This window comes from Myiozetetes cayanensis, unplaced genomic scaffold, assembly GCF_022539395.1.
Source record: "Myiozetetes cayanensis isolate MyiCay16 unplaced genomic scaffold, myiCay2020 scf22, whole genome shotgun sequence".
NCBI classification, from domain to species: Eukaryota; Metazoa; Chordata; class Aves; order Passeriformes; family Tyrannidae; genus Myiozetetes; species Myiozetetes cayanensis.
The window spans coordinates 7,979,392-8,002,311 of NW_026087434.1; the positions used below are offsets into that span (position 1 = coordinate 7,979,392).

General features: G+C 53.5%; 1 protein-coding gene across 4 annotated transcripts in view; it reads right to left on the reverse strand.

The window, feature by feature from the left end:
• Positions 1-1,898: 1,898 nt before the first annotated feature.
• Positions 1,899-22,920, reverse strand: part of SEPTIN9 (septin 9) — a 134,297-nt gene continuing 113,275 nt past the window's right edge. For all 4 annotated transcript variants that reach the window (XM_050319166.1, XM_050319168.1, XM_050319167.1 and 1 more), the window contains 9 exons: positions 20,774-20,965; positions 16,712-16,840; positions 16,240-16,321; positions 15,371-15,508; positions 9,838-9,955; positions 7,407-7,502; positions 6,463-6,559; positions 4,922-4,973; positions 1,899-4,100 (listed from right to left, as the gene is read on the reverse strand). In XM_050319166.1, the coding sequence (XP_050175123.1) occupies positions 3,965-4,100; positions 4,922-4,973; positions 6,463-6,559; positions 7,407-7,502; positions 9,838-9,955; positions 15,371-15,508; positions 16,240-16,321; positions 16,712-16,840; positions 20,774-20,965 (1,040 nt within the window). In that variant the 3' untranslated portion in view covers positions 1,899-3,964. The remainder of the gene's footprint in view (positions 4,101-4,921; positions 4,974-6,462; positions 6,560-7,406; positions 7,503-9,837; positions 9,956-15,370; positions 15,509-16,239; positions 16,322-16,711; positions 16,841-20,773; positions 20,966-22,920) is intronic.

A 22,920-nucleotide genomic window follows, 5' to 3' on the forward strand; every position in this document is an offset into this window, starting at 1 on the left:
GAGCGAGAGCCCATGGCTGCTGCGGAAAGCCCTGCTCGGATCGGTAATTAAACTCTCACTCATCTTCATTTCCCTCATTTGTTAAAGTGAGGCCACTCAATAAGCCATTAGTGCAAGGTCCTTTCTGTCAGCTCCGGCATCGTTAGGCACATTCCCCTTGGAGACGGCTGGGGAGGGTGCGGGCAGGGGGAGCAGCCCCTTGCCTGCCTCCTCCTCTGCCCAAACCCTCCCCATCCACCCCTCCCAGCCCCCTCCTGCCCTGTGGCCAAGGCTCTAGGGACTGAGGGGGAATTTTGCAACAGCAAACCCTTCCCCCAGCTGGGATTTTTCCCACAGCACCCCACAAACCCCTGTTCCATCAGAACATCTGCTGCTGTTGCTCTCTCTTCAACAACCCCACCTCTCCGGAGCTTCCCAACATCTGGAAACCATTCCCTGCACCGTTCCCATGAAGGGACCTCCGACCCACTGAGCCCCTCCTCTGGGCTAAACAAAAGCTGCCCTTATTGCTGAGCTGGGGAATTTTGCCTGCCTCCCCCTTGCTCCAGCCACAAACTGTTTCTCAATCCATCATCAGGAGAGCATCTGCCTGGGGAGCCCCGGAGCATCCTCTGCTTCGTCTTCCTCCGTGGACACACTCAGATGTCAGCATCTGCCTGGGGAGCCCCAGAGCATCCTGTGCCCCATCTCCCTCCACAAGCACATGCTCAGATGCTGGTATTGAGGAAAGCTGCAAAAAACCCCAAGATCCCAGCACAAGAAAAACCACAATACAGGGAAAAGCTGCTGTAGATTCATCCAGGAGCAAGGCCCATGGTCCATGTATGTAATTACTACAACTGCACGTTGATTTCCCCTCCCAAGAGCTTTTATTCTGGCTCTTGCTCTGGTTGCAACAGTGAGAACACCTTGATCTCGCTGCTTTCTCCCCCATGGAGTCATTTGGCAACAAGCCACAAGAGCGAGGGGAGATTCAGCTGAAGCAATCATGGAACTGCTGTGCAGCACAAAAATAAAAGGGTATTGTTAAGGATGGGTTTAGCATTGGACAAAGTGGGGCCCATCAGCAACCTTCACCACACATCTCACTGGATTCCATGGGAGAGAAGACAATTCACTGCACCAAAACCCAGGTGAGAGCAGAAAAACAGAGGAAAAATGTACATAAGCCTGTCCTGTGCTCTACACCCTCATAGGAACCCAGCCTGAGTGCTGTCCTGTTGGGTCTGTTTTCATCCAGTTCCAGCACCACAGAATCCCAGAGGGGTTGAGGTTGGAAAGGACCCCTGGAGGTAAATTGCTCCAACCCCTGCTCAAGCAGGGCCACTTTGAGCTGATCACTCAGGACCACGTCCAGGTGGCTTCTGAGTTCAACTACTTGTACTACATACAATAAACATGTCAGACACAGATTAAACCACCAGAACAGACAGTGTCTTGTCTGTAACACCAGGGAGAAACACGGTTTTCAGGAAGGGGAGCCCTCCAAGTGAATAAAACTTCCAAGGGCATCCCAAAGCCAACCCTGCAGTCACAAGAGGTTCTGAAGACCATCTGCCTGCGGGGCCAAAGCCACATCTGTGTGAAAGACAAGCTGCTGCCTGCCCTTGAACTAGGTGCAACCCACTTCCTCATAAAAGTACCAGCAACCACAGTGGAAACAGCTTCCCATGGGAGCAGAGGGAGGGGATCCACTTGCCTGCCTCAGGATCATGCTGGCTTCATCCCCAGGGTGCTCAGCACCAGCAGCCCCAGTGTGTTGTAGAACACCTGGGGCAGGTGTCCAAGGTGGGAAGAGCAGCTCTGGGGCTTGACTCTCCCATCACTCCCAGCCCCACAGGGTCCATACAGCAACCACCACACCGTGGCTGGGAACAGACATTTCCAAACAAACCTCCTCCTATTTGCATTCGAAACATTTATTTTGGGAAATACATATTAAACACTATTATTTATACAAAAATGGACTAAATTTTCGTAATGCTTATAACCCCCAAAAGGCCATTTTAATAGATCTGGTTGAAGGGGTTTTTTATTGTATTATTTTTTTTTTCTTCAAAAAAAAAACCCCGAAAAAAAAAACCCAAGTCAGGTTACAAAGGAGAAAGCGGCGTGTCTTGCTTGGCCCAGCTTCAACTAGAGGAAAAAAAAAGTTTAAGATGACATTTGCAGAAGTGCCTCACACAAGAGATTTTTCTCCTCTTTCAGTCTTTTTTAACACTTGAAATATATATATTTTTTTTTCAGTGAATACACTTTTTTTGTTGTTGTCGTTGGTTTTGCTAAAATATAGCAAGTCAGCAAGTAGAGAGTTGCTGTTCCCCAACAGCTCCATGGTGCTGCTGTAGTGGGGGAGGAATATGAGTGAGGGGGAAAAGAATGGATTCTCACAAGGCACCCCCCTGCCCACACCTCTTTGCGGGGGGACATGTGTGGGGAGCCCCTGCAAACCCTGTACAACATCATCTGGGCATCCCCACCGAGGTGAGAACAACCTCCTCCTTCCTCCTGGTCACCTGTGCTGAGGAAGGCTCTGCCCCCAATGGAGACCATGGGGCTTTGCAGGTGCCTTCCAGTGCTAGAGATGGGACACGCTGCCATTTTAGTGTGAACCCCCCAAAAATGGGTGATTTGCAGAAAGTTTTATCCCTTAGAGAGGATAGGAGACTGGTGGAGTGGAGAACAGAAAGGGAAGCGGAGCTGGGGACGGGGGGCAGGACTGCAGAGCTCTGCTCCAGGACCATCCTCTCCTGTGTCATGGTGCTACCTAACCCTTGCAGGGACTTATTTACTGCAGATACACTGAGAGAGGAGGTGCTGGGGGGCAGAGCACGGGGAGACACCGGGCACAGCACCCACAAACACAACCCCAGCCCTCCCCAGGGCTGCAGGGCTCGGTCTGCACATGCACAGACCCCTTGCACAAGGACCAGCAAAGCACAGGAGTGTGTTACATGGACACAAGTCACACAAGGGAACCAGAAGATAAAAAATGATTGAAAAATGCCCAGTGGCCTCCTCTGATGTAGGGAAAGCCCAAGAATCACAAGGGTAAGACAGGACAACCCTCCACCTCCCACCACTGCTTTGTGGAGACGTTCCATTCTCAGCCCCCTTTGGACAAACACACTCCCAGCCTTCAGCACAAAAAACCCCACCCAACTGAATGAAAAATAAATACACACAAGTGTTCCCAGGACATCAGCCACATCTATGGTCCAAGGGAGAGGGAACAGGAGTCCCTACAAAGGTCTGCAGCGTTTTGCAGGCTGCACAGACAAGGCAGACCCTCCCTCCCCTCTCCCACACTACTGCAAGGTCACAGTCTGAAAAGGCACTTCTCCCAAAGCAGGTCGCTCTGCCTGGCAGGGGGTCGGTGACAGGCAAGGTGACACCTAAACACTCCCAGTTTATTGCATGTAGACGGGGTACAAGGGTTGGGTTGGGGGCTGGCGGGTCCTGGAGGGCTGCAGAGGGCTCGGAGGAGGCGGCAGGAGACAAGAATGGCACTGCCTTGCTCTCTTCATCCCACAGTACCTTGCTTCCGAAGGCTACATTCACCTGGAGAAACCCTTGCCTTCAACGGACGGAGAGGAGCCCCTGCACGGAGGGGCAGGCAGGGTTCCTGGGGGCACCCCAATCCTGCTGGCCCCGTGGGTCTGCTCCCCTGGGTTCGGCTGTCAGGCCAGAACTGGGGGCAAGCGAGAGCTCGGCCTCCATGGAGGGACAGAGCCCAGCCAGGAATGCTGGACCAGGGGCCGAGAAGAAAATTCATGCCACAAAGCCGGGGGGGTTGAGCGGCCGCCCCGCTCCACGCCTGGTTATTTGGTCAGTTAACATGGCAGGGGGTCGGGGACCGGGGGAAGGGGGACAGTGGCAGAGGATTTATATAAAAATAAAGGGGGGGGAGAGGGGAGAAATAGCGAGCGTGAGCGAGTAAGGTCCTGGCTACGGAGCGAGACGGTTACATTTCGTTAGCCACCAGCTCTTTGTCGGTCACGCCGTTGGAGAGCGAGCCCTGGCCCTCGTTCAGCCTCTTGACCCTGTAGGCTTCGAAGTGGATGTTGCTGGTAATATCCTTGATGTTCTGCATGTGCGTCCTGCAGGAAAGGGAAAGGGGAGCAGTCACATCTTGCCGGGAGCAGCTCAGCCTGCACCCCAACCCCTGCACACCCCAAATACTGCTCCAAACACCCGCCCAGCCCCAGTGTCCCACCCTGCTTTACTGGTTAATGGTGCCTTTAGGGAAGTGAAGGCAAGAAGGGGCAGCCAGGGCCAGAAGCCTTCACTGGTGCTTGGGGATGCAGGAGTTCTGGCTGCAGAACACTCATCTGGGGAGATCCTGGTCCTACAAGTCCTGGGATCAGGTTTGGTAACCCCACCCAACTATCCATCAGCAACAGCTCAGGTATGCAGAGTTTAAGAACCAAATTTAGGAGGAGTTCAGTAACCCCTCTAGCAAGCCAAGGGAGTTTAGTCTCCTCTTCCCCTGCAGCAGAGACACCTCTTTGCAGAGGGACCAGCCATCACCCAGGCCCTGCAATGCCACCCTGATGGAAGGTGATGTCTTTGGACTGGGGGTAGGACTTGGGAGTGCTGAGGGATCACCAAAGCCAAAAGCTGCTTGGCTAGCATGCTAGAGCCACGCTCCCAGCAATCTGGAAGTGTCCCAGCCCATCCACTGCTCCTCTCCTCCCTTAACTCCAGCACTGCAGCTGAGAAAAGCCACCTGGAGTCCCATTCAGGGGGACCACCCCTTGCAGAGGGGCTGCAGTGTGGCAGCAGGCTGGGAGGGGATGGAGGAAGGGATGGATGGAGGAGCAGAGCAAAGCAGCTGCTTCAAGCTGTGCTGGGCCCTCCCCTTTCTTTGGATGCCACCTGGTGACTGAAGCCTACAGGGAGAAGGCAGAGTCCTACTGACCTGATGAGGAGGTCCCGCAGGTAGGCGAACTCACAGTGTGTCGTGTTCTCCACTGGCAAGAAGAGAGAGAAACCCATCAGTGTGCACACCCATGGCATGGGGACAGCAATCCCTCAGGGTAAGCAGGACCCTGGGGGGTTCATCAGCATGTGGAGGGCTCAGACAGGGTCTCACCCCCTGGGGCTACAGGGTGCAGGACCCAGGAGTCCTCTTGGCTGCTGTGAAGCTGGCACCAGACACCTGCCCCAGCTCAGGGAGCTCCCAGCATCCTCTCCCAGTGCAGTGTCCTTTGGGACCCCCTTGGACCCCAAACCAGGCAGGGGAAGGGGCAGGGTGAGCTTTGCAGTGAGCACCAGGCCTGTCTCCACAGAAGTGCTTCATCTGTAGCTTGGCCATGAGCATCCTGCAGCATTCTGGGCATGTTGGTGACAGCTGCCTGGGCTGCTAGTGTTGAGGAAGGACAGAATCTCTTGGTGACAAAGGCTATTGCTGTTGGAATAAAGCTTGGAGCAAGAGGGGTGCTTGCAGGAGGGAAAAATCAAAGGGTGTTGTTCCACCACAATTAATCTAACAGTTCATATTTTACCCCTAAATTTACTCAATTTAGAGGATGAACTTTTTAAATTTTTTTTTTTAAACCCAAACAGGCTTGTACAAAAAAAATAACAGAACCCTTTAAGTTGGAAATGACCTCTAAAAATCATTGAGTCCAACCATTAAACGTCATCAGAAATGGCAAAACAACAAATAACACTGTTCTGCAAAGGCTGCCCATGGCCATGGCCGTGTCCTCGAGGTCTCCCCATGCTGAAGGGAAATGCCACAAGCAGAAGGTGAGGGGTTTAATGAATCCCATTAAACCCAGAACTTCCAAGGACACAGCACAAGAGGGCAGCAGAGCTTTAAAATACACCCATTTTCCTGGCAGCTTTGTTAAACCATCCCTCAACACAGGATTCCCAATAAAAAGACTCATAAATGAGGGGAACCAAACGAAGGGGAGGAAGATGAGAGGGGTGGCACTGGAGATGTGCCAGCTGGCTGCCAGAAACCAGGGACAAGGAAATGTGTAGATGTGCTGGAGCCAGGAGCTTTCACCTAGCCTTTAAACCATCATTGTAAAACGGGGGAGAAAAAAGGAAGATGCTGATGAGAAGTGGAAGAGATCCCAAAAGGGCACCAACCAAATGCATGGTAGAGGGTACAGATGCCAGGGGAAGGCTCTAGCAGGGGCTTGATATACCTGTGTGCCCTCAAATCCTGCCATCAGGTATTTAACTGTGTAAAAAGCACATGCCAGGCCATAGGACCACCAGAAATGTCCCCTTCAGCACTCAGCAGCCCCCTGAGCCACACAAAGGCTCAGGAATTCAGCACTGGCCAAGTGTTTCCAGTCCTCAAACACCAGGGAAATTATCTTCTTTAGAGGGGCAGGGAAGCACTAAATACACCTCAACTTCTCCTGCTGGTTTTGGACCTCACTCACCTCCTGTCAGGGCAGGGAGATGGACTCTGGAGACAGCAAATTAAGAACAAGGTACCTTCAATGGTGCCCCACTTGGTCTTCCTTCCAAGGATTCTTCTTCCATTAACCTGGTATTCCTGGTCACTGCCCACCACTGCAAATGGGATCATTTCCTGATCAAAGATAAAAAAAAGGTCATGTTTTCCTGCTGAAAACTGCTCAGGAAACCAAACTGGTGAGCAAAGTCCTACATCAAGCTGTTTTCAGGAGAGTTTCATGGGATGAGCTGGTCTGTCCCTGATATTCCTGAGCAGTGTTGCTTGCCAAGGTCCACAGGCAGCCCAGGACCCAGGCAGCAGTGTCTCCTGTACAAGTGTCCAGTCCAAAACAAGTCTAAACCCAGTCCAAAACCAGTCCAGCCCAGCCCCTCACTGGCAGGCACCAATATAAACCCAGAGCAAATATACCATGCTTCCCTGGGAATTGCCCCCGGCATCTGGCAACCTGTGGCCAGATTTCTGATCAGTCATTTCCTGATCCAAGGTGGTTACCTTTGAACTTAAGAGCCCCTTGAAGACTTTTTTTCTTGCTTGAATTTGTCCAATCCCCTTTATTGAGCCAAAAAATTCCTAGCTATTTCTTGTGGCCTGGAATTGACAGCCACAGAGCAGGGCAGCCTAGGGGGAAATTCCCTCCCGGTGCTGGGAAGGCTGCTGCCCTAGCCAGGGATGGGCAGGCACCAGTGTTCCCTGTGCCTGGGGCAGGGCAAGGGGGCCATGCACCCCCCTGCTTGCAGACTACTGAGGAATTCCTTGGAGGAATGGAGGTGGGGAAAGGAGTATGGACAGAAGAGGATGCCTTCGCCACCCTCTTTCTGTCCCTGCTCTGAGCTCTGGAAGGATCCCTGGTCCTGGGCAGACCCCCTGGACAGGGCACAGCAGCCTTTGGAAGGGACTCCCCCAGGGCATCACCAGCCCCCGGAGCTGCAGGGCCCATCCAAGCCCCAGCTCCCGCACTCACCCGGAATTTCTCGTTCACGAGCCGATCTTCAGAGTCTTCATCGAACTCCTTCTGAGGATACACGTCGATCCCGTTGGCCAGAAGATCAGCCATTATCTAGGAGGGAAGAGCAGAGGAACACGTGGAGGAGATGCAGGCAGAGGAGCTGCACTCCCAGCACAGCAGCTGCTCACAGCCCACCCGAGGGGCTCTCTGAGCAGTGCCCACCAGTCACAGCAAAGCCCAGCAGCAGCTCTTCCCTTTCCATCCTAAACACTGCCCACCTGGGGGAGAGACACCCGTGTTTACCTGCCACACACCCACCAAGTGCTCACCCTGGAATCTCTGCTAGAACCTGGAGCCAAGACACATCTCAGGCTGAGAGTGAGATGAAGTTACACGAGCTGGGCGTTGTTTCGGGATTGAAAAAGACAACAAGACATTACAAGCAGCTCAAGCAATGGGGAATGCAGCTGCCAGGCTTGTAACCCAAGTTTCTGGTGTTTGTTTATGCTCCTTAGAAAAGGAGCTTGATCCGAGGGGACAAGGACACAGCTTAGAAGAGTGGCCTCTCTGCAAAGCAAAGAAATGTTGAAATCTGATTCCTGGGTGGAGGCTCAGCTCCTGGGGAGCTCAGAGGATCAGCCCTCTCCTACAACACTGCAAACTCCAACTCAGCCTCTGCGCCCACTCCCATCGCTTCCTATGGCTATAAACTCCTCCACATCAGTCCTACATTGCAGATTGAGGAAGGAAGTGGATCCAGCCCAGGGAAATCCCCCATCCAAACCCACACACTATGTTTAGGGGAATGACACAACAAAGCCAACTCCACAAGGCACCAGAGCCTCTCACTCAGCGCAGCACTGGCATCAACCTGCAGCCAGGCTGGTGCTTCACCATTCCCTGACGACCCCAAACTAAACCCAAAACAGCTCTCTGAACCAGTTACACCCCCAGATGCAGACAGGGCTCTGCTTTTTGGGAGCCACAGGCACACTGGAGCGAAGGGAAAAGGTCCCAGCCTGTGCCCACTCAGCCTGATTTCCTGCCCTCTCGTCTGCACCAGTGAATCTGCAGGCAGGAGCGTGAGGAAAGTGAGCAAACACACCACGTGGCTACGTGTTCTCCCTCCATCTGGAAAGATTTGGGGGGTCTGGTTATAATCAGGAATGTAATCAGAGATAGGGAAGCTCATCCTGCGCCGAGCGGGTGCAGAGCCAGTGAGCTGCGAGCTCTCTCCCCATGGTGTTTCACTACACAGGGATGGCAGCAGCAGCCCAGAGTGTCCAGGTGACATTTTAAGACTGATATTGTAGTCCCAGAGTCACCCACAGACATGTGGATATGTGCACTGGTAATCTCTGAAAGGAGCCACCAGTCTGCAAAAGCCACCGCAGAGAGCAGATGTGGCACTGTGGACTCACCCCTCTGTGTTCCCACAGCAGCTCCTCACAGATCCCGTGCAAACGAGCTGACATGTCAATGGAGCCCAGCCTGGATTACCTTTCAACTCCATTTCCAGCTATCCTCTAGCCAAGGAAACTGCTTGCAGAGTTTGGAGTTTGGATTCAGCCCCCAAAACCAGTCCAGATATTTCAGCGCCTGATCCTGCTCATCAAGAACGGGGAAGACTCTGGTGTGGGAAGGAGTGGCTCAGCCCCTTCTGCACAGAGGCATGGAACAATGCCTGGCTAAGGTGTTGACCTCTCCATAACCAATGGAGGTGGCCTCTAAAACTGCATTTTTGGCCAGACCCCTTTTCCTTCACTTCCCTGCAGTTCAGACTCATGGACCAAGGAGCTTGGTGGTTTGCTTACTTCTGCAGGGAATGCTGAGGCCATCATGCCTGCAGCCACATCCATCAGCTACACAAATGGATTTACAGTCCCTTACCAAACCCCAAAATGGGGTATTTCCACCTCTAGGAAGCCCCAGGGGTACACGGAGCAAAGCTCATGCCTTGCTGCGGATTTGAACAGCCTCTCCTTGGCTCCAAACACCAGCTCCTGACCAAAGGAATTTCATACCTTGCTTCCCTCTTAACTCTCGCCTAGCTGAGCTCAGCAAACCCACACATTTTTTCTCCTGGTCCCTGTATCAGTGCACGATGCTGCACAGGGAGGTTTCCACTCCCAAAATAACAGAAACCATCCCGAAAATAACAACAGCAATAACACAGGAGGCAGGAGAAGCGGTGCTGGAGACGTAGAGCTCCACACTTATCCTGCACTGACAGAGATCCAAGAGAAACACAAGGAACCGCTTGGAGCGCAGGCCTTTCCTCCGGCCACGTGGGATCGCTGGGAGCTGCAGCCGGAGGAATGCGCTGGGCTCCCGGCCAGCCACTCGCCTGCCCAGCCCTGCCGGGGGAGCCAGGAGGGGGAGAGGGGCAGGAGGGGATGGGGAACAAGAGACGGGAGCCTGGAGGTAAGAGCCACCCGCCCCTCACCCGCTGTTTGAAGTAGTCCCTCTCCTCCAGCGTTAACGTGTCGGCTTTTGCGATCACCGGGACGATGTTGACCACTTTGCTCAGGCGTTTCATGAACTCGATGTCCAGCGGTCGGAGCCTGGAAAACACAGCAGAGAAAAAAAGGGGGTTGAACGCTCCCAGCGTTCAGGTGGGGGGCTGCTGCAATCCCCTGGCAGAGAGGGGCATTCAAAGATCAGACAGAGGGGGAATCACTTCCTTTCAGACAGGACAAATAAAGACATTTTCTTGAAAGCGCTGAGACCGTTTGCAAGCACTTAAAACATTTCCCTTTCAAAGCACCTGCTATCGCCTGTGAACCCTCACAAAGGCCTGTGAAGTGGCAGAGGGCTTTTATCTCTGCAGGGCTGCTCAGCCACAGAGGACTGCGGGAACTTGCCCAAAGCTACACGTGTCCTTGGTGAAGCCGGGATGAGAGCACGGGCAATGCTGGCTGCAGGGCCAGCCCACTGCCATGTACAAATCAAACCTCCTCCAGCTCCATCCAAGCTGTCACCAACCATCCAGCAACAGCACAACATGGAAATGGCCACAGGTGACTGTTCCTGCTCACACTCCCCCCTGTGCTGAGCACCAGTCCACTGCTATGCATGAGCCAGGACTGCATCCCACATCATCAGCTGGGATTAAAAAAAGCTCCGTGAATTCTCCAGGGCCTCACAGAGCAACGAGGAGATACTGCTTGTTCCAGAGGAAAAAAATGTCAGAAAATCTCTACAACAATCTTCCTCCTCTGCAGAGGAAAACTGAAGACATTGCATAACCCCAGTGATTAGTGCCTTGGGAAATCCCTCTCTGCTGACAACACGGATATGGCCTCTGGTGCCACACTACTCCACATCCAGGTGTTTTTACTGCTGGGGGTTCCCAAACCAGCTAAAGGAAAGCCCTTCCTGGGACACCTCCAATTGCTGCAGGAACCCCTCAGTGGCTCTGGAGGTGATGGGGACACACACACACACATGCAGGACAGTGGAGCAGATGTTGCCTTGCAAAAGGAAACCTGGAGGTCCCAGGGTCCAGGAACACCTTTGGGGTAGGAGCCTGTTTGAAATGAGCCCTCACTGAAAGCACACTGAAGGGATGTCCAAGAAAGACCCACTCAGCTCACGCTGATCTGAAAACAGCAACTCAGGGCTGCTCCAGAACAGCCAGGGCTGGTGACCCAATGAACTCCTCTGGGGTCAAACCCACTCCTCTCCCAGGGATCAGGCTGGACTCTGCCAGGTGGACCTTGTCCCTGCACACCCATGAGACACATAGCCCAGAGCACATCATTAGCACATGGACAAACAATGTCCCAGCACAAACTCAAGAGTCACAGATCACCCTGGGCCCCAGGAAAGAAAGATTTTGGCTATTAAAGAAAAAAAGAAGATTAAAAAAAACTAGAAGGAACCCCCCATGGACACATCTAAGCTGACTTGCTGCTGGCAAACATTGTTTGGAGCTCTGCATAATGTATTTCCCAGACCTCCAAGGAAGTAATGCAGTTATGCTCCTTTCCCAGCAGACTTCTTTCCCCTCCTCTCTCTTTGCTATTTTCCAAACAATTTTTCCCCTCTAAAAGCTTCTTCCCTACTGAGTCTGTGTTCCTGTCTCTTTCATCAGCTTTTCCTTTAAAGACCAGGATGCACATGTAGCGAATGCAGATGAATTCACAATCAGGCAGGCAATCAACTGAGTTTCAGCTCAATCTACATTTTAAAAGACCAGTTACCCTCAGATCCCTCACAGATACCCAGAGGATGAGGATGTCAGAGAACAGGAGGCAGAGCCAGAGCCAGCCCACATCCCTGCCTGTGTCCACCCCATCCACACAGGCATAGTGACCATGGCCATCTGCATCCAAAGCCAGAAGAGCCAAAGGCACCTTTGACACAACTTTCTGCTCTGATGGGCTCCTGCAAGTGCCTTGTCCATGGGAGGTCACCTCCCTGCACCACCCTGGAGAACACCAAGGGACTCCCCCGGAGGAACAGACTATATGTTATTAGGGTATTTTGCAACTTTCTAGATATTCTACCAATTTCTGATGGGTAGCCCCCCAAAAACCTTAATTATTTAAAAGAAAGTGAATCTTTTCACTAACAATGAGACCTGTCACTAGACATCATGTTCATGTGAAGACACTGCAGGAGAAAAAATGGCTTGATGATGACAAGTGCTATCTGCTCCAAGCAGATCACAGAAGGGAGGGTAGAACTCAAGAAAGAAAGCAATTTGTTTTCTTCTCCTTGCCCAAATGGTCCTTGATATTACTGACTTACAACTAGACATATACAAGCTTTGGGCTAGGCTGGGAGGGTGGAGGAGCTCTAAGGGGAGTGGATGGGCTGGAGCAGGAGGTGCAGGATGGGCTCCAGTCCACCCCAGCCTGGGCTGGTTGCTCCCTCATCCCCTCTTGCTATGAGGATGGGAAAAGCTATGCAGATGAACACACACTGTCATGGCTGGGCACACGTTCTCAAGGCTGGGCACACGTTGTGGTGGCTGGACACACATTACTTCTGCCTTGCCCTCCGCCCCTGCACACAGACTGGGTCTAAGCAGAGGCTCATTCCTGCTGGTTCCCCTGAAATGCTGTTATAGGAATCAAAATTCACAGCGAGCTGCAAAGTTATTTCCTTTTGGTTGTGCCCCAGATCAAACTCACAGCAAGAATTTGAGCCGTGTGTTAAGCAAACACCAGTGAGAACCCAGCAGCCGCCCAGCCCCATCACCTGCTCGAGGGAGCTGGTGGGCACCTGAGAGGGCAGCCAGCAGGGAAAGCAGCAGTGGGTGGCAGTCCCTCAGCCAACAGCCCTTGCACAGGCAGGAGAGAGGCTGTTGAGGCCAGGCAGAGTTCCACAGCCCCATTTCTGAGCTGAGCAGAGCTTTGCAGGGGTTGGAGCAGAGATATTTATTGGGTGGCAGACCCAGGGTTTTGCAGCTGCAGCTGAAAGCCCCTGCCAGCACCGTGCTCAGCCTTCACAGGAATAGTTATATGGGAGTGTTACAAGAAGGACAGGCTGTGTGCAAACTAGATGGGCTGCAAAGCCTGGCCTGAACTCCCTTGCAAACTTCCTTGTGCAGCAGAAACTTCTCCACTGATTAACCCTTGAGCTGCTCAGATGGGAGGGCCAGAGTGAAACAGAGCTGAGCAATCCTCTGCTCTGGCCTCTGAATCTCTGCACCTGGTTAACTTTGCTTTTTTCCCTCCTCTGTCTCCTTTTTAATTAAGAAAAAAGTAAGCTCTCACCCAATGACAGGCTTGACCCAGCTGCCTGCAGCACCCACGTGCCAGGGAAGGGATGCTGAATTCTGTGCCATGCCCATCCACATCAGCAGGGAAGGACAGATGGACATGAGTCACTGCTGCTTTGGCTTCCACACAGTGAAGGCAGCAGCTCCCCTAAGAACCATCCCAGGAGGGGTGGCACCAAACTTCCCAGGATGGCACGTGGAGCACGCAGATGGTGCCACGTGGGCATGGTGGAGTTCTCTGGAACTGGATGACAATGCCCCCAGTGCAGGTCTCTCTCTGCAGCTCTACCAGCCACTGCCCTTGCCAGCCATCCTCCCCATCATCTCCCAGAGAAGCCAGGGGCACCGCTGCAAGGACCCTGACGGCCTTCCCATACCCTCCTGCAAGGAACCCCGGATCACCTGCCTCAGCTGGGGCACAAACCTGCACTCAGCCTTCTATGACAAACCCAGGACGTGAGCTCCCAAGCAGGATCTGCTGCTACTGGCACTGCCACAGCCGCTCCACCCCACAGTAGAGGTGGCCACGTCATCTTTTTGTGGGCACCCCTGGGCAAAGCCCGTCCACGGTGACAAGAAACATAACCCTGGGCTTCACAAGAGAGCAGAAAGGAAACCCAACGCCTGCTCAAGCTCTCTGAGAAGAAAAATTTCCCACTGACTTCTCCCTCCTGGTGGGGTTTGCCCCCTTCACTCATTTCCTCAGGTTCCCTGAGGGGAAGGAGGGGATGTGTGAGTGGGTGACAGCGGGGCAGGACAGGGTGGCCCCGGAGCCACGGCCAGAGCGAGCGCCGGCCCCAGCCAGGCTATCGGGCTGCGGGGAAAGAGGATCAGCACAGGGCTCAGCAACAACGGCCCCCAGCCACCGGGCCCGCTCGGATATTGGAAACACATGTTTGCTGGAGAGAAAGAAAAAAAGCAGCTGAATATCCACACAATTGCTGAGAGCCGGCGGGTGAGAGAAACCAGAGCGCGCGGCTGGAGAGGCTCCGGCGGGGTACACGGGGATGGGGCTCCACATCCTGCGCTGCCCGGGCACCCAAAATTCCCAACCTCCGTGCAGGTCAAACATCCGCAGGGTCTAAGCATCGGGTGTGTTTTTTAAGGGTGAAACAGCCCAAAGCAATGAGGAAAAGCTGGAGTGTAGCTCACGCTGCAACAGCCAGGCCTGCCGAGGCAGGGTCTGTAGATCTGGGCTGAGATAAGTGGGACCAACACGGTAGACTGACCTAAAAATGTCATCTCCCTTTGAAACCTTTTCTGCTTTATTGTATTAAACCATAAACGTTTTGTCAGCCCCTCTGCTCCTAATCAGTTACCCAAGAGGAACATAACTGGCCCATGCAGTCATTTTATTCCAGTGAAAGATGCATTTTTGGTCTACCCACTGACAGAAGCAAAACAAAGTATTTTCTATTAGAATAAATCTCCACATGGGGAAGTGGAAAAGGCTGACATGAATACAGTGCTTGAGGCTTAAGTTTACTTTTGAAAACAGACCCAAAAACATCCCCATGCAGACAGAGCCAGAAGCAGAGGGAATTGACACAAATCAAAAGGAAACTTAGGTCTCGTTTTACGTTGTGATACTTAAAGCCACATTTTTCAAGACACTTTAAGCGCCCCAGATTTTCACGGTGGGCTGTGTGCCTGAGAGAAAAAAAAAAAAAAAACAAAAAAGGAAAAAAAAAAGTAGAGCGAGATCTGGGCCTTTGATGCTGTCGCTTGAGAAGTGCCAGAGCCAGGAGAGCTCTGGGCTGAATAAACAGCATCCCACTTGCAGACTAGTCAAACAACCTACAAAATACCCTTACAGGGCGAGGGTGTTTGCTCCCTTGCAAGCACAAGGAAAACTGGCTTCTCCCCTTACAATGTCAGGGGCACAGCAAGAAAAAATTAATGTTCTGCTTGCAAAGGCAGCCCCTCCACCCAATTTGAGAGCTGGTGTCCACCCTTGGCAGAGCAAGCCAGGTGAGTATAGCAAAGCAAGCAGCGCCCTGGAGCTCAGAGAGGCTTTGATGGCCCTTTAGAAGAGGAAAAACCACATTTCTCTGGGGTATAGCAGCTCTGCTGTGTAACTGCAAGGGCTCCAGATGCCACAGCCTTAGGAAGGACAGCTTTACCCTGTCCTCAAACTCCTCAAGTCCCCAGGAAACAAGGGAGGATCCCAGGCAGAACTGTGAGTTGCCCCAGACCCAAGGCAGGAGAGGGAAGCCCGAGGGGGTGACAGGGACAGCAGGGTACGTACGAGTGGCCCGTGGCTGGGATGAAATATATACAGCAGTGAACCCGCGTGTCAGGGATCCGCTTCTTCCGGTTAATGTTGGTCTCCTCCTGCAGGTACTTCTCGTACTGGTCATTGATGAACTTCATGATGGGCTGCCAGCTGCAGAGAGAGAGGAATACGGGATGGGAGGGTTGTGTCAGGGATCTGGACCACCCTGATCCTCCCACCTGGCCTGTGTGAAGCAGAACCCTCCAAGCCAGGGACACTCAGCATCTTAGAGAGTCCCACAAACCTCACGTGTTCACTGCTTAGCAACTCCACGCACTGATGAAGGGGATTTACTGTCCAGCTGAGACAAGTAAGGGCATAAAAAGTGCTCCCTTCTCTCCTCCTGGACCTGGCTGAGGGGCAGGACATGGCTGGGAGGACACCTTGGCCCCTTGTATGGTGTCATGGCACAGGAGCAAGAGCAGAATCAAACCCCACAAACCCAGCTCAGCTCGTGGTGTGGGGAAGGCAGCACTGCCCAGCCCTGCCCAGCCCCGGGGGCCATCCCACAGAGCCAGTCACTGTCCCAGGGATTCCAGGGACAGTTCAGCCTTCAGAGCCACATGAGTGAGGTCCGGGGACTGGCCCTGCTGGCACACAGCTGCTCCTGGCCACAAACAAAGGTTGTCTCATGCCCGGAACAGCAGGATGTTTGTGGGCTCTCACGGGGCCCAGGGTCAGCCCTGGGGCACATGGCACCGCGCTGCCACCACAACAACCCTCCTCCCTGCTCCCCACGGAGCATGGGTGGCACAGGACCAGGCTACAGCCCTCAGCACTAGGTCAGGATGTGCCAGGGCTCACCCGCCTTCCCTCTGCACTGGTCCCCCATGGCAGCTCACCAGTTCTCATTGTTGATGTGGTCCCCAAATCCCGGGGTGTCGATGACCGTCAGCTTCATGCGAACCCCCTTCTCTTCAATCTCTGAAAGGGAAAGGAAAGCTGGCACGTGAGGCAAGCTCACCCTCCCAAAATCAGTTGGAGGGCTGGAGCTTGCTCCCAGAGGAGAAAAGCACCTCCACAGCTTCTCAGAGGCACAAATCAGCACTCCAAAGGAGCCCCACATCCGCCCTGAAATGCCGTCCCCGTGGCCACCTCATTTGTTCCCTTTCCAACACCAACACTCAGTGGTGATGAATAAAGAAAAAACCAGATGTTTTCTCATCCCTGCAAACATCACAAGATGGTAAAAGCCCCTTCAGAGAGATGAGGGTGGAGGTTTAGTGTAGAACAACAACCCCTGAGAGCCCCCAGAGATACAAGGCAGAACAGGACCAAAAGCCAAAGCACCAGGTGGGACCTGCAGAGCCTCACCGTGAGTGATGGATTTGATTTCAATGGTCTTGGGGATCCGCTCCTCAGAAGTCGGCTGTACAGATTTCCGGCTGATTTTGGATTTGAAGAGGGTGTTGATTAACGTGGATTTCCCCAAGCCGCTCTGACCTGGAAAAGAGCAGGATAACCCGTGGTCAGCACTCACTTGTTTCCGGGCTGTTCTGTGAGGGGCCAGGGAATGGGGATGCTGACAGACTCAGCCTGCACCGGATCTGCCAGAGGGAGGGAAGAGGTGCAGCTGCTCCCCTGCAGCTCCCCCGGCTCAGGGAACTCATGTCCACCCGGGCAGGAAAATTCTGTGGGTAGCAAACTCCTTCCCTGGCTCCCTGGGAGTGAGCAGTTCAAGAGCTGCTTCCCTGCATCCAGGCAAAAATCACAGCAAACCCAAGGACAGGCAGACACTACTGAGGATGTTTGGAGGGCTGCAGTGACACTTGCAGGATCTGAAGAAGGGCATGGGAACCAGGGAATCCCAGAAAGGAGCATCCTGACACATCTGTGCCTTTACTCTCTTGCACTGCCCTCTGTCCAGCGCCACAGGGAAGCCTTCGGAGCAGCTTGGCAAGGCCTCAGCTGGACAGGACTAACAACAGCAACAATCTTACAAACCTCAGCCCTGATCCATCTGCTGCTCCTTCCCTGGTGGACCTGCTGTTGCAATCGGACCAGCTGGCTGCACAGATCCCTTCAAGCAGGTCTAGGCCAGGAGCTTCCCCAAATCCCACAAACATCATCCCAGGAAGTGCATGAGATTCCACAACTGCCGAAGAAACAGCTTTTAGAGACAAGCATTTTCATGCTTTATCTCCCAGAGCTGAGGCCAGTCTGTGGAGAATGGACACCGGCAGCTCTCAACTCTCCAGATCAACTGTCCCATGAGCTTGGAGAGCAATTTTTCCACAGCAAGAAAACAGACCAACTCCTCTAAATCCAGGAAGCAGCTGTCTCTTGCTTCAGAGCAGATATTCTGTGCCCCCTGCAAACACTGCAGGGTTCCTGCACACACCGTGGGGACCCCTCCAGCCCTGTTCTGCCAAGGGATGTTGCAGCCAGCTATTGTGGCATTGCCACTGGCATGTCCCTTGTCCCACAGAGCGTCCCTAAGCAGAGGCAGCAAGGGTTTCACCCATGTCCTTCAGGGCCCTCACTCATCCAGGCTGCCAAAGACAACTACAGGGCCAACAAATATATGAGCACTGGGCATCACTCCTTGATCAAACAGCAACTTAGAGCTGAGTTTACAATGCTGCAATGGCATGGCTGCAATCCAAAGCAGGAAAACTCTGTCATGGTTGGGTGGTAAGAGAAACACACGGACTAGACTGGGGACAGGTGCTCCTAGACCTCTGCTGCCTAAAACACAGGGCCAAGCACAAACAGGTCTGGAGCTGGGCATGCAGACCCAAGCAAAGCTGCTCATCATTACGTGGAGCACCTGGGGAGAGCTGAAAGCAGGGTGACACCCTGCCAGAGCTCTGGGCAGTGGGTCTCTGCATCTGTGCCTGCCCAAACTGCTGGAGCTGCACTGCCTGGAAAGGCATCAGAGGTGAGAGCCACCAGCTGCCATGGATGCAATGTCCCCATCTGAACTGTGGCCTCAGTCTGACCTCGCTGAGATGATGATGGGTCTGCACCTGGGGACCAAAGGGCCGTGGTGCAGGTGGCTGAGTGCAGGACAGACCCACTTCCAACACCCTTGCTTTGCAGCTCACTGCCTTTCCCAGAGTTGAAATCCAGCAGGGAAAACTCAGCTGGGCCTGGCCACCTCTCCTCTCCTTCCAGCTGCTTTGCACCAAAAACTGAACACAGAAGATGCGCTTTGGGATTTTTTTAAGCTTAGACATTTTTCTCATCTCCACAGCCTTAGCAGACACAGGGCTAAGCCAACCTCAGCCCACAGCCCCCTGTCAGAGCTCTGGTTGGGCTGGTGAAACCCTTTTCAACAGGGACCTTGGTACACTCAGCAGAGGATTTTCACAAAGCCCCATCCCAAGGACATGGTGTGAAGTGACACCTCCATGGCAGTGATGCTCAGTTCGTACCTCCGTGCACAGGAGAAGTCACCTCCCACCTCCCTCCCCTCCTCTCCAGCCTTTAAAACAGGGAATGTAACAATTTCAAGGCAAGGACTCAGAGCTCAGACTGGATGGGAATAACGGAGCTAAACTCATCCCTAGCAGTCTGGCCATCCCCAGAGAAGCACAGCACGGTGAGGGCTGGCTGCTGCCTCCCAGCCTCAGCCCAGCAACCCCAGCCCAAGGGACACCCTGCGAGGTGCTGCTCCTCCCCTGTCCCTCCTGCATCTTCTGGGAGGGCCAGGGCTCGACTTGTTTATGCTGCCACGAATTCCCCAGCCTGTAAACAGTCAGCCCAGCGCCTGCCAAGGGGAGAACAATGTTTTCCAGCACTGCAGCACAGGCGTTCATACCACACACAGAGCTGCCAAAGCACAGCCAGGCCCGCTCCTGAACATCCCTCCACATCTGCACAGCAGAAAGCTGAGGTGCTGCAACAGCACAGCCTGCTCCTGGAAAGATGGGAGCTTCCTCTGGCAGGTAAATGTGGGCTCAGCTCAAGCAATCTCACTTGCAGGCTCTCAGGACCAGTGCAGTGATCCCTCTGCCTTGGGAGTGCTGCTCCATTAGCAGTGAAGAGCTGGATTTGTTGAAACACCTCTCAAGAACTGGTTCTGCAGTGACCAGGCTTGCTGTGATCCCACAGCCTGGTGAGCCCTCCCTACAGAGGGAATGAAAATATAAAAATGGGAAAGGCAGAGTATCAGCAGAGCTTGCTGGGAAGCTAATTTGGTAACAGAATTATCAAACTCTGGATCAGGCTCTTCCATAATCCCAAGGAGATCCCCAGGATACCCATGGGACTACCTCACAGGTAACCCTGCATGAACAGGAGCCTTACAAAGCTCCTACCAGGAGGATGAGGGATGGTGAGGCCCCATCACCATGCCACTGGTCATGGCCTGGGCTTTACTCTCCTCATCCCCCTGCCACTCACATGAGAGATTCAGACAAGGAGAACTGGTGTCTGCCCAGCCCAGCCCCAGGGAGCACAGCCCACAGGACCAGATACGAATAGCTGAAAAAAAGCAGAAAAGGCTCTTTCCCTTTTCCTGCCTTGCCTGGTGTCCCAAAGTGCCTGCCCAGCTCTCCAGCACACCCAGTATTTTGCTGGCAGACTGCTGGTACCATCCCTGGCTCCAGGAGCCCAGGGGCTGCTGGAGTGCAGATCCCAGAGCTGAAGCTGCAGCCAGAGCTGAGTGGCACTCTGGCTGAAATAGAGTTCCTTCATCCCATCCACCCTGCAGCCTGGGAAAGCTAATGAGCAGGAGTCCGTAGGCAGCAGGATCTGGACACACAAGTCCCCAGCACTCCCTCCCTGCACGTGGGCACCCTCTGGGACACTTTCATCCCCCCTGTAGGTCCCCAAAGGGGCCACCAGCAGCAGAAGCCTCTCAAACCAACGATCCAGCTGTGCAAACCCCTCCTGCTGGTCTTTATTCCCACCAGTAAATCACTGGTTTTGTTATTTTTTCCCTCGTATTTGTAGCCTGGCTGCCTGAATACAAGAAAACTCATGAGCAGGAATTTTACCCAAATTGATGGCAACACGAGTAAAGATGAGGGTTCTGGTATACCAGCAGCAGTGCAGCCCCTTGAGCCCTTAACACACCCTCTGACTGCTCAAACCAGTGCAGGGCTCCCAGGAGAGCTGGCAAGGCAGCTCTTGTGAGTCCTGACACCCTTCAGTGTGTTCCCCTCCTCGATGTGCCCATGGGTAACGCACCCCAAGACGCAGGAAGACTCACAGGACCATGCAGCACATCACACTGACAGCTTTAACGACAGCTGAACTCAAGCCAGCTCCTTGGGAGCAGAGTTTGCTGACTCCAAAGGCAGAGACCCCAACGCTGAGCCCGAGTCGCTGCTCCCGAGGAGGCTCCGGAGAGGACAAACATCATCGTGGAACAATAAAAACGACTGGCTGAGCACGTTTCGGGCAGCTGGTGCAGGGGGGAGAACTCACCCACGACCATGATGTTGAACTCGAACCCCTGCTTCATGGCTTTCCGCCTCAGCTGCTCCAGGATGGCGTCTATCCCCACGTAGCCGAAGTCCGCAGCCGGTTTCTCCGGCCGCGTGGGCGCCGCCGGCTTGGGGCCGGCATCCCGTGGAGCGTCCGTCATGCTGGGTGCGTGGCTGGGAACTGCCTCTGGACCTGTGGAAGCAAAGAGAGGGTGGTCAGAGGCGGCAGGCAGTGCCAAACATGCCGTGTGCTGGCTCGTGGTAGGGAGCTGCCTGCTGTATCCGAAGCGGGAATAAAGCACGTGCAGAGACTCAGGGCACCGGAAGGCTGAGAGGGAGGAGGCATGTGGGAACTGCCTTCACCTGTAATTACACTCAGTTTGGGATTTCCCTTCTTAACTCACTGGATTCACCTTGGTTCCTGCCCACTTCACTAGGAATGTAAGGGGGTGTAAGCACACCAGGCCCCACAGCAGCCCATCTGCTGCCATGAGCAGGACCCAGCAGGACCCAGCACCCAGAAAGTCTCAGCCCACATTTGCCCAGTTTGTTTACTGAGTGACAAAGGCTTTTGGCACCCTAGCCCTGTGCCCAGGCACTGCCACTAAAGGCTGGCAGACCTACCCAGCCTTCCAGCTCCTCCATACCGCTGGAATTACAGCACCATGCAGACTGCTGGTGTGAATGCCCCATGGCCACGTTTTGGGGAACTGGATGGCTTTGCAGATACAGAGTAATCCTTGGCACCCACTGACACGTGCTCTCCTCGAGCTCCAGCTGACACAGATCAGAGGCTGCCGCCCAGGCTTGCAGAAAACCCGACACATTTGCATCAAAGTGGGTCGTGCCAGACAACACCCACACAGTCATGGAGCTTTTGTGATCTTGCTCTAATTCTGTCGATATTTACCCTAGAAATCCAAACTCTTTGGTGTCCCACGGAGACAGGGGTCTTGTCTCCCCTGCAAGATGCTCCAGGTTAGCAAAGCCCTTCAGAATAAGCAAATGTACAACTACTGCCTCAGTCAACAGCTTTGTAACAAAAACCAGGGAACCATCCACTTCCCCAGGCAGGAGCATCAGCCTCCAGCAAGGACAAACTGCCCCACGTGCTATAGAATGCTGCAGTCTGCTCCCACCCAGCCCCAGCTACTCCGTGTCACCCACAGTGGATACAGTAAAGATCCCAAAGGCAGCACATGTACAAGGTCAGCCCGGTCCCTGCGAGCTCCTGGAGGCATCAGCTACACACAGCACACTCCTCTGATCCAGGTATGGAGAGGGAGGTTATAGGAAAACACACTTTAATAGCCCTTCCCACCCCAGGCTGCTGCTGCTCAGTGCCTGGGTGCCCACAACCACCATCCTCAGCGAGCATTTTATTGTTGCTCAGCTCTTTGCAATGCTTATTTATTTTCTTTTTTATCATCTGTTATTATTAATAAAAACATTATTATTTGCAGAGGACTTATTGCAAACTCCTCACCCCTCCAGACAGCAATACAGCTCTCAAATCATTTCACCTCGGTTATTTCTGGTCTCAGATGATCTGCTGCTCAGTTTTCTCTCCCTCCCTCTCTCCATGGGAGTGAGGCTGGACCAAAGGGGTTCCTCCAAACACATGCCCAGTATCCCTTCTCCTCTGGTGACAGGCTGGAGCCACGTCAGACCAGAACCTGCTGGGGTCTGTGAGGCAGAACCACTCTCTTCCTGCGAGCACAGCCCGTTTCCACACGCTCAATATAGGCCAAGCAGAAAAAAAAATTATGTAAAATTAAGAAAAAGCAAAGCTAGAACTAATCCCAAAGACTGTTGGGGCACTTTGAACACTTTTTTTTCCAACCCTCAATCCCTGGCTGTGCAGCTGAGTTGTTACTCGTGGAGCTGTTAGAGAGCAAACATGCTGCTGCTGACACACACACACACATGGGAGCATCTCACTCCTCCCAGGGACACTGCACAGCTGGAAACGTGCTGCCACGCTGCCCCTTGCAATGCCAACCAGCCCAGAGTGCCAAGGGATCTCACCACAAATCCCAAATTAGTTCCCTTCCAAAATGGTAAGGCCAAAAGTAGGGAAAAAAAAAATCCCCTACCTAACACTAGAAAAACAAGATGACAAGTAAATCATGTGGAAAATATGCTGCC